This window comes from Vespula pensylvanica, chromosome 3 (genome assembly GCF_014466175.1).
Source record: "Vespula pensylvanica isolate Volc-1 chromosome 3, ASM1446617v1, whole genome shotgun sequence".
Taxonomy (NCBI): Eukaryota; Metazoa; Arthropoda; class Insecta; order Hymenoptera; family Vespidae; genus Vespula; species Vespula pensylvanica.
This window is the reverse complement of record NC_057687.1, coordinates 4499648-4511581: the sequence shown is the minus strand read 5'-3', so window position 1 is coordinate 4511581 and position 11934 is coordinate 4499648. Positions and strand designations below refer to the sequence as shown.

Genomic DNA, 11934 nt, shown 5'->3' with positions numbered 1-11934 from the left:
TTTTCAATTTTAGATTAATGTTAACAGAAAAAATCTTATTTAATATTATTTAAGTAAATATATTGAAAATACATAATGCATTATTACATTTTGTTTATCATATTCAAATATATTCATAACAATCGTATATATTTAAAAGACATTAAGTTAGTACATCGAGTTAGTCCATTCAAATTACTGTTTGCGCATGCGTCAATATTTCTATCGGTTTATTTAGTGTGTCGAGTGTACTGTCATAATGTATGTCGTGTAGTGGTATACGTTGTGTACAGTAGTACGCTTTGTTTACTTTTAAACAATATGGATATACAATTTGTTAATACTCGAAGAAAAATATTAAATCATGTTATTTGCAGTATTTTAGTAGAATGTGGTTATGACACTTGTGAGAAACAAGCATTAGAAACTCTTACAGAGATGCTTCAGTCTTGTAGGTTTTTATCTTAGATTTATATTACTGTGTAAAAGATCGTTTTATTTTTGAAACTAAATATTAATTGTAATATTTAATTATATTTGTTATATTATTTATGTTTGTGTAGTTATTGTGGAAGTTGGGGAATCTGCAAGAAATTATTGCGAACTTTCTGGGAGAACGGAACCGCTAATCGCGGATGTTATATTGGGGTTAATAAACATGGGTATAAAATTGGATAATTTAGAAAATTATGGGAAAAGGACAAATAGAACAGTTTTACCTCCGTTACAACAACAAACCCAGTCAAAACAATTAAATATTTTACAGGCTGGTGTAAAACAAAGTCATCCTTCGCATATACCAAGTTATTTACCAGCTTTCCCAGATCCACATGCATATATCAGAACACCAGTAAGCTTTCTAGATTTAATATATATTTAATTATAATATATACTTTTTTAAATCATCAAGACCATTATGCAATATTTTATAGACACATAAACAACCAGTAACTGAATATGAAGCAATACGAGAAAAAGCTGCTACACAAAAACGAGATATTGAAAGAGCTTTAACAAGATTCATTGCAAAAACAGGGGAAACGCATAGCTTATTTTTGACAGATGATAATAGTATGTTTCCATGTAAGTATTTCAATGGTCTTGTTTCATATATGATATATAAATTTTATTTTATTTAAAAGAATGAATGACAGCTTTTAATATTGTTTGCAGTAATTGCTTGTAAACCACAATTTCCTAGTTATCTCTCAGCACTTTTACCTCAAGATCAAATATTTGAAACAGATCAAGACTTTCAATTTGAACCAACTCCTGTTAAGAAGAAAAAAGAACAGAAAACTGAAGAAACAGAGGAAGGTACGAGACAAGATTTACAAATAAAATATTCTATTATAAGTACGTGGCCATATTGTATTTGTAGGTGTTAATGTACCAAGCGAAGATACAGAACAGACAAATGAAATTACTGCTCAGCAAGATGGTATAGATAATCCTTACTTACGTCCTGGAAAAATACCTAAAAATAAAATACCAGGTGTTATGGTCCCTTCACAGCATTCTATAAAAAGAGACTCTTTTATTGATACTTAGCAATTTTACAAATATCACAGGTATGTATGCAAAACTTTAATAAAATTTATATTTGCTTTAAAATAATTGCCATTTAAAATAAGAATTTGTCAAAAAACATGCATTTTAAAAATTATTACAGAACTATAATATTACTATTAATAGACGACAATATGTTTCCCGAAATATTAATATTTTAATAAAATTATTTATAAATAGAATTATAAATGTATGTGTGTGTGCGCGCGCGCGCACGCGCGTGTGTAGATAGGTAAAGGTATCTTATACAAAGAAACATTTATATTTAAATTACGTAATACAAATTATTTTATTATACACAAAACTACATGAAGTTATTGTAAAATATATTTGTTAAATTCGATAAATATAAATCTATTAATTATAATTATCCAAATTTGTATGATAGGCCTGTTTTAATATATGTGCCCCTTACTACATCATTTATTAGTATATATAGAGTAAAGTCTTGATTATTTAGATTAAATATAATTATTAAATTGCACAATTATTTCATAATCAAGATTTTACTGAAATAGCTTCTTATATTTGGTACGATACTGCTTAGAATTGTTACTTTGTATTGTAGGCCACTACAATATTGCACATGTTAGCACCAGTTGAACAAGATTAATGAAATTACTATATAGCTATGGAGGACTTACATGAATAGCGTATATTTTTGTACAAAAATATAATTTCTTATTGCTCTAATGTAGTTATGCGTATTCTCTATTCTGGTATACACCAACATAATATATATATATACAAATAGCATCTAATACAAATTTCGCATAATATGTAATTTGCAAAAATATATTGTAGTACTCTAATTCTTTTTATTTATGCAATCTGTATTATGAAAAAATTGACACTATTTTTTTCAGTAAAAATCGTGATGTGAAATTCTATAATAAAATATTCGTCCCCCAGGAACAAATAACTAATGTAGATATTAAAGTACTAAAATAAAATATTTTTTTTCTTCTATGAAGCATATAGTATCATATAGAAAGAAGTCTATCTAAATAATGTTATATTCTCGTTAAAAAGAAATTGTTAAATTCGATATAAAAACCTTCATAGCACTTTAGTGTTTCTGGTCTTGTACTTATATATATACTTTCATTTTAATATTGGTACCATGGTTGACGACGTACCCATCGTAATTTCATACCAGAAGCAGTACGAATCTTTATACTTGCACATTCTGCAGCACGTACAGTTTCTTTGACACTCTGCATAAGATTTTGAGCATTTCCAACAAGCATATCAGTTGCCTCCTGATCTTCTTCCGTACCTGTTTTATATCATAATATAGATTAATATATCATAAAATAATAAAATGATTATTAAACAGAAAAATTTGTCTATAAGTATTAATTGGATTATTTCATAAACATAGTTTTTAAATATTACTAGTAAATTATGTGTTCATCAAATATAGATTACACTAAAATAGGATGAAGTGCTCTAAATATTGGGGAGACATGCACTTTTATAAAGTACATAATAATAAAAAACTATAATAATATTAAGAATATGAAAAAAAATATAATATAATCAGTCTAAAATACTGAAAATCTCTACATCTTAATATACATGTTTAAATATGTATATAAAATACTGTATTAATATGTAACAACATTATTTTATATATATATCTATAAAGAATAATCATATTAGCTATTGCAGTTACATATTCCAATTATAAGAATAAACTTACTGCACCCAATTAATTCATCTACACCATGGAGAATAGAGTCATGTCAATGGCATAGCATTAAACATTTTGAGTAACACACGAAAATATAATTAGTTTACAAATCAAAAATATATAACATATTGATTATTTTCATTGCATCCATTTAATTCTTGTATTATAATAATATTGTTTTATGATTTCAGATCTTTCTAAATCTATACTTCCAGTCAGTACTAATGCAATATTAAACATAACATTGCAAATTTGTGTGTCTGCGTTTTAAAAGATGCTAAATTTGCATGCATTTTGACGAGATAATTGCAAATAGTAAAATATGTAAAAATTAAAGAAGATAAAAAGTGACGAAAAGAGCAAGAGAAAAAGGTGATATATAACATCAAGCATAACTTATTAATTCTTTTACCATAAAGCATCAATTCTTCCCAGCTAGGGAGCATCTCTATGCATAAAGAATTTCATTTTTTTGTTAATAAAAATTGCTATTAATATATGTAAATAATTTTCTTACAGAAACATTTGTGTTCTCATCGAAATATGTAAAAATCATTATTAATAATTAGTTTTATTGTATGAAATTCTTGGTATTTTAAAGAAATATGAAGAATATTTTAATATTTTTGTACAAGGAAAAGATTTTAAAAGACATACCTTGTGCTCCAAGCATTGTAGCTTTTACTGTAGATAAAATTTTTAATTGTGTTCCAATAGTTGGTATACGTTCACAAACTTGAAGTAAATTCTAAAAAGAAAACAATAAATACAAGAAATTATTTTTTTATAAATCTTATTTAGATTAAAGAAATAAACAAAATTACAACATACCGTACGAATTCGTTTATCAGTACATTCTCTAGCAAGTTCTTTTGCAAGACGTGTTACTTCCTGAGAAGCTTCGGCTATAGCTTTAGCACAAGCTATAAGATCTCTCTTATTTCCACCTTCTCCTCTAACTAAACCAGATAATTTACCCATCAAGACAGCCATTTTTTTAGCTGCTGCAATAATTTCATTATCTTTGCTTGACCACTGTCGTACTTCTTGATGTAAACCATGTGCAGCCATCTATAATCAGCATTTCTTAATTGCAATTATTCTTATTTACAAAAAATTTTTTATTATATGAAACAATTGAGTATGTACCATTATTGGTTGATTTGGTTGAGGTGCATGCATGAACATTTCGTCTTCGTCATCCGTTTCTGGAGGTGGAGGTCTTGGTGGTGGAATATCACCACCAGGTAATGGTGGACGTGGTGGTGCAACTTCTGTTAGAAATGACAATTTGTTTGTAATAAAATTTTATAACAATAATTATGTTTATTTGCAATATCATAAATAATTTTATTGCAGAATAAAACGTTAAATAATTTATATGCAAATAATTTATGTTTATAGAAAATAAAATAAAAATAAGAAAAACTTGGAAATATTGCAAACATTTCCAAGTTTCATATTATCATAATTTTTAAATGAAGAATATCGTTCTATAAAGAAACTGAAACATAAACATTAAATATATTTTCATGCTACAAAGTACAAAATGTTAGATTATTGTGTTAGATAACTTGTTTTAAATTATAAATATATAAACATATTAGTAATTACCATCATCATAATAATCAATATAGCCTGGATAATTCCATGTAGCACAAAAATGAAGAAAAAACATATAATTATATAGATTATACAAAATTAATAAATAACTATTAATTATGTTAATTAATTATTATGAGTAGCTATTCTAGTCAGAGGGAAGAAATAAGCATAATGATAGAAATTAATGATAAATGATATAAAACCTTTCTATACATGCAATGTAAAGTTAGTATGCATGATTTTATATGATATAAAAATTAAATAAATAATTAAATATTAAAGAAACTGTTTTTCTTTAAATCACATCTTGTATATTCCATTGAAAGTAGTTGCAAATATTTAAAAATTCATTTGTTGCTTTTAGAAAATGTACAAATTATAATACATGTCATATAAATGCCCCCCTTACATTGTATCTAAACACATGCTTGATAACAACAAATAGCCCTGAAAATATAATCATTCTTCTTTTTTTCAAGAACAATTTTTTTGGTTTACCTCCAGCACAAATTGACTTTTCCAACTCGTTGTCAGAAGCCAGTTCTTGATAGAGGAGATCTGGGTTATCTCCTGACAAGAGAATATGATTAATTTCAATTTCAAATAACTCGTCAATTATAATTAACGTTTACAATTTTTTTTTCTTTTTTTCATTTTTTATACTATCTGTAAATACCTCCACGTGCCCATTTTGGTAATGGACTAAGAGAACGATGTTGTGGTTTATTTGAACCTAGTGTAGGGCTGATCACGCGTAAATTGCTGGGTGAGGGTTGATTTCTCAAAGGCTGACCAACTATTATTTCAAAAATATTTATGAACGTTTACTTTTTCTTAATCTATAAGACTGTAGATTATTTTCTTCTCATACTATTTTATCATAACTTTCTTGTGGTACATAATAAATGGATATAAAATAGATTATCATGCATAATTTCATGCCTATATAAGTACCTTTATCTGTGAAGTAATTATATTGTTGACTTGGCATTTGTTCCTCTGTAAAGAACATATTAAGTTTCTATATTACCCCATGAAATATACATTTTAAACAATTACATTTGCTGCAAATAACTTCGTTTTTCAAGAACAATGTAATATCATTGCACTATTTGTTGAAGACTGTATTGGAAGTAGAGCAAGATATTTTCATAGTTAAATTTCATTTTATGTACATTGTGAAAAACAGTCGCATAATGAAAGTCTATTATTTAGTTATGTTATTAGCCACTACTCCTCCACCTGACTACATATGCTACAATTTACATAATAACTATAATGGAATATAGTTTTAGATTTTTTTTTTTTTTTTTTTTTTTTTTTTTAATGAATTTTTAATCCATGCTTGAATTTTGTTAAGAATTAATATTTTCATTTGTATAAAAAAAATGTTGAATAATGATAATGAAAATGATGCATTCGTTTTAATGCAATCAATTACTATTCTAATATTCTTTTTTTAACAAAAGAATATCTTCTATTTACTACTAAAAAAAATACATTCAGAATGAATAATAAAGAACTGATAGCATAATACGTACCATCGGTGATATGCAGCTGCGACATTGATGGTGGTTGAACCAGATCTGGATGTACTACAATAGCCTTATGTACTTGTCCGACATTGGATAAAAGCTACGTGATTGTAAGTAATAAAAATACAACAGTTATTACATAAAAAATTTTTGTATAATGTAGTGTTTATTATACATATCGCACTTACAGCACGATTGCTTTCTCTCCAATGATATGCTGCAGTGTTATCATTAGTATTGATAGTAACATATTTTGCATTCTGGATCATTGGGGCAATACCTGTATTACGAAGTTGGTTAATTATTATGTCAACAAAACACTGAATTTTACGTTATATAAAATAATAACTTACTATTTTGTAAAGTATCAGTTGCTTGATTAACTCTTTGAATAAAAGCAGGATCCTCGCTATTATCACTTTCTTGTTTAGCCACGAGTATTACTCTATCAGCCAACCTTGCAATAGCAGCTGTATTGTCAACCATTTTTTGTGGATAAGATTTTGCAATAGCTTCTTCGCAAAGATATGTATGCTTTTGCATTTGTTCTTCTGAAGTTCTAATAAAATCGCCACTATCAGTTGCTTCATCGCACAATGCTCTTGCTCGCTGCATAGTTTCGGCATATTGTTGTCTAAGATTTTCAAAATGTTCATCGGCTGCTTTACTGTCCGGATACGTCATACGAATTCGACCAGCATTAACCAATTGAGGTGTTAATGATTCAACTTGTGAAGCACTTGCAGCTAATGCCTCAGCTAATTTTTTATTACCTCCACTACCTATTATTCAAAAAATAAAACAATATAATTACATAATAAAAATTGGTATAGTCGTAATGATGATACATACCACCAGCTGCAACCATTCTAGCCGTTTTTGCTGCTCTATTAGAAAATGTTTGGAGAGCATGAGTTTTGTCATTGAAATTTTGATCTCTTCCTGGTGTACCTTCTGGTGCCAAGACAGCATCCGTAAATTGCTTTAAAGGTGTCGTAATATCGATGAAATCTTCAACTACCCGTGATACAACAGCCTGTTGTATTCTATTCTTTAGCTCGTACAATTTATGCGATAGTTGACGTGCTATCTCTTGAGCTCTTGGTGTATTTCCTTGACCATGAGCACATAAATCTCCAAGTTGATGAGATAAATTATCAACTTCATCACATAATTGTAGAATCTCTACTTTATGTATACCAGGTAAACCTTCAGCAACCTAAATTTTACAATTACGTCGATTAAAAAAGATCCTTTAAACTTTGAAATCTTTTAAAATACTACATCTACTTTAGATCCAATACGTTTTGATACTGCAATAAAAATTTCTTCATGACTTACATTCGCTACATGCTGTTGGTTCTTTCCATTTGAGGCATTCAAGCAAAATATTAAATCTTATATACGTAAAAAATAAAGTAATTAGAAGGATTAATATTACATATTGTATATATGTAATGTGTCCAAAATTATACTGCTATTTATATATTATTTAAAAGAAAAGAAAAAAGAAAAAAGGCAAGGAATACGTTTGGTAACTCATTTTAACAGAACTATTATCGAATGAAATATATTAACATTAAGAACAAAAACAGCAATGGATAAAGAAGCATGTATAATATATACAATTTCCTGTAATTTAATTACGATTTAAGCATGCTTAATGATTCAATATAGTCAACATACCTTTTTTCCTTCATGTATTATCAAAGCTATAGCCTTTTGACCAAGTCCTTTATCATCTTGTTGTGGATTTAAAAGCCATTTATTAGCTTGTTCCAAACGACCTGCGACGGTATGTGCAGTTTGAGCTGTTCCGGATTTATCAGCGGCTACTAAGGCAGATGCTACGCAACTGCGTAATTCATTTAATTTTTCTTTTATACCACGCGCCAGAGCTTCTGCTTGTGGTGTAGTTCCTACAATAATAAGACTTATTATAATAGTGCACGACGTAGTAATGAATATATATACACCTGGACGATCAAACCTTTTTCATTTTGACGCAGTTCGCATAAAGCATCTGTCATGGTAATTATTTGTGAAGCTAATTTCGATAGTGGTTCTGCTTGAGAAGGAGAAAGATATCGTTCGGCTAATCGCGATGCTTGTTCCACTATTTGCCGAAGACTTTTTTCTCCTACACCTCCACGTAAAGCGAGTCCATCATCCAACCAATCGTATGCAGCACGTATTCTAGATTCTATAGCACTCTGTGCTTTTTTCAAGACCTAACAAAAAAATTTAGTAATAATTTTTGTTACTCTTTAATTTTTCAGTAGTACATTTTATAAACATACTGTTAATTGATCAGCATCCCATTCCTCTTCATCATATGTTGTTAATTGTAAAACTCTGATTATTTCATTCAGTTCGTCAGACATTCGTCCACTTAAATAATTACGATTTTCAGCTGCCTCTTCAGCTCCTTTTCCACCTTGAGATATGATGTGAATAAAAATTTTCATAGAACAAATAAGGATTGGTGCCAAAGTTTTCACCTGTATATATATATATATAATATTTAAATAAAATAATCATTACATTTACTAGTTCTTAGTAATAAAATGAATAATTACCTGCTCTAAACATCGTATGAGGATTTCTCTATGAACTTGATGAGTTAATTCTTTTTCACGAGCGCTTACTTCTCTCGATACCTTACTTAGGCATGGACTTAAATTTTTAAGGAAGTGAACCAAATCTTCCATTGTTTCAATGACTTCAGTAACAGCTAAATAATCCAAAACGCGTTTACATTCTCTAATTATTTTTCGTACTTCACTTTCATCAAAACATAACAGTAAAGAACTAGTTCCTTGCAGGATACCACGGGAACCTTCTATAAGTTTCTTTCTATAAAAAACCATATATAAATAAAATATTGTTTTAAATCTATAATAGATATATCCTAAATGTTTCTCAAATCAAAATGTTTTTGTACTTATTATTTACCTAGCAGGTCCAGAATAAGGATCTTGCTTTAACATTGCAGATGCTTCCTCTAAAAGACGCGAAGCTCCCTCAACGCGTTGCAATGCTGCAGGCATGTCTTGCTTGAGCAAAGCGTCATCTGAAGAATTTATTGTTTCTTTGCCAACCTGTAATTTTTAATATGATAATCAACAGTATCTTTAATATCTCATACCTTACTTATGATTTTATTACTAACTGATTTTATAACAAAATAAAAAATATCCATATTTATTTTTAACTTATAAAATAGATTTAAGACTTACTTTTATCAAATTAGTCACTGCCATACTAACTGCCTGTACAGGCTTTCCCAAATCTGGCATTGCATTCCCATCTTCAGCTTCTTCATGTAAAATGACAAGTCTTGAAACCTAAACAAAATATTGTACAAATAATTAAGAAAGCTTTTTATTTTTATTTTATGTTTGTTTCTTCCTTCAAATATAAGAAGAGAATTTTATAGTTGCTTTTTTTAGCTTAATTACTTCAAACACAACACACATACACACACACACACACACACACTAGATTAATTAATGTTCTATTATATGTATATGTCTATGTGTTTGTTTATTTGTATTTAAATATTTATACATTATATAAAATTTTATTATACATTTTGATAAACAAACATACATTAGGATTCTGTTTAAAAACAATAAATTATACTGTGTAACTTTTATGGAATTTTATGAATACAAATTTAATTTATGCATCATACTGAACAGCTGATACCATTTTTGGTAAGGTTCAGTTTCATTTTCATAAATCTAGTAGGCATCAGCAAGATGTGTTAATGTTTCATGGCTATTTTTAGAAATAGAGGGGAAATGGTGTTGGAATGATATGAAATATGTCATAAAAATCTTGATTTTTATTTTTCAAATTCAGAATAATGTTACTATACTATATATATTATAGCAGAGTAAATATTTTAAATTCTTCTAATATACAATAATTTTCATTCCTTGAAATAATATATAACTATTAATGTTTTTGTTGCTATAAGTATATAGAATTTTTTAATATCGTATGATATTGTATTTTTAAAAATGTCAACTTAGCATTGATGATTAAAAAAGATCAGATTTCATAAATCATATAAATACATGGTACAATCCTAAAAGCAAATTTAGTACTTCTCTTCCATGACCACAGAATGATGTCATAGTTCTATATAAAGTAACACAAGTATTACTGAGTAAGTTAAGTTGGAGGAGATTGTCTTGAGATATCAATAGTTATTGTAATCCAAATTGATGAAACAATTAAAAATTAATTGATGAGAAATTATCTTTTATTTTTGCAAAATTTATTTTAATTAGAAAGGTGTGTGTGTGTGTGTGTGTGTGTGTGTGTGATAATTTTTATTTGTATCGAATATAGATAGATATATATACATATATACGCATATAAATAGATAAATTTTAAGAAATCTATTGCGCGTGTGTGTGAATATTTGAAGATTCAATATGACCATTTTTTATAAAATATCTTACCTGCTGTGCGACAGGTTCAAGAATACTTTCTATAGTCTTTGTGTGAAACACCGGCATATTTTCGACTTATTACGTATAAAAAATAAAATTAAAATAAAAACTTTAATTCCTTATAACTAAAGATATCAAATTCAATACAAATAAGAAATAAACGTTGACAAGACAAAAATTTAATATAAGAATAGAAAAAGCAAACTAAGCAAGTGCGACCAAATGACTGAACAACTACAGTATCACTGAATCATATAACCAGGGATGGTATCATTTCACTGAATAGTTGGCATTGATTAGAGTATATTATAGATTGCTAACTGCAGTATCTTTTTTAATAGAGTACAAGAGTTTGATGCAATGTTCAGTCGATAATTACTGAAGGTAAAACAGATTCTTTGTTAAAATATGTTACAGTCAAAAATATAGATACAGCTAGAAATTTTTCTAAAACGATGGTTAATTGATAACATGTAAAAAAGTATATGAATTTTTACTTTGTGAATACATATTAATTATAATAATAAATATTTTTTCTTGCATCTCACAACTGGATCCTAACAAAAATATAGATGGCACTGTATTCAATCAAAAATTATGATATACTTATACCCTCTTCTACTTCCATTATCTTACTTTGCCCGCATAATTCATAACTATTCATTCAATAATTCTGTTCATCACATTTATTTTTATAATATTACACCAACAATGAGTATAGACGTTATTCTTGAATGATTTTAATCACTTATTCGTTTTGTGATTTTAGAAAGTTCTAATTTTATGATTAATAGAATTTAAATTTATTCTTATTTTAATCATTTTATTTTATTTTATTTTATTTTATTTTATTTTAGATAAAATCTTGCATTTAATTTAATTTAACTTTAAAGAAGTAAAAGGAAATGAACAATTTTTTATTCTAATCTAAACAAATATTATTTTTCCGTAAAGAAAAGGAATAATTTAACACACATCTCGGTATATTTATTTCAGCTCTGTATGTACCTTTATTTAAGATTATCACAATTAGAAATATCAATACTTTGTTGATTCATTGTTGATCACGTGAAATGTAAATAAA

The 11934-nt window shown here is 27.5% G+C and overlaps 2 protein-coding genes across 12 annotated transcripts; one reads left to right on the top strand and one right to left on the bottom strand.

Annotated features, from left to right (window-relative positions):
• The first annotated feature begins 214 nt into the window (after nt 1–214).
• LOC122628110 (transcription initiation factor TFIID subunit 8-like) lies at nt 215–5130 on the top strand. 2 transcript variants are annotated; one of them, XM_043809990.1, is made up of 6 exons: nt 215–430; nt 543–829; nt 912–1062; nt 1153–1296; nt 1361–1550; nt 1652–5130. In XM_043809990.1, exons 1-5 carry the CDS (start codon nt 301–303, stop codon nt 1528–1530), a joined length of 882 nt encoding a protein of 293 aa, XP_043665925.1. In that variant the 5' UTR covers nt 215–300; the 3' UTR covers nt 1531–1550; nt 1652–5130. The 2 variants fall into 2 exon arrangements, with proteins under 2 accessions (XP_043665925.1, XP_043665924.1); XM_043809989.1 differs by having other exon boundaries at nt 216–430; nt 3436–5130.
• LOC122628105 (vinculin) lies at nt 1813–11094 on the bottom strand. Of its 10 annotated transcripts, XM_043809976.1 has the most exons (21): nt 10860–11093; nt 9624–9731; nt 9340–9485; nt 8964–9240; nt 8685–8885; nt 8375–8615; nt 8071–8303; nt 7726–7746; nt 7237–7603; nt 6738–7166; nt 6573–6664; nt 6391–6484; nt 5804–5848; nt 5526–5645; nt 5348–5419; nt 4859–4882; nt 4394–4518; nt 4076–4315; nt 3902–3992; nt 3657–3692; nt 1813–2827 (listed from the first exon to the last, which is right to left on the bottom strand). In XM_043809976.1, exons 1-21 carry the CDS (start codon nt 10914–10916, stop codon nt 2658–2660), a joined length of 3189 nt encoding a protein of 1062 aa, XP_043665911.1. In that variant the 5' UTR covers nt 10917–11093; the 3' UTR covers nt 1813–2657. The 10 variants fall into 10 exon arrangements, with proteins under 10 accessions (XP_043665911.1, XP_043665914.1, XP_043665913.1 ...); XM_043809979.1 differs by lacking the exon at nt 3657–3692; XM_043809978.1 differs by lacking the exon at nt 7726–7746.
• Nucleotides 11095–11934: the final 840 nt, after the last annotated feature.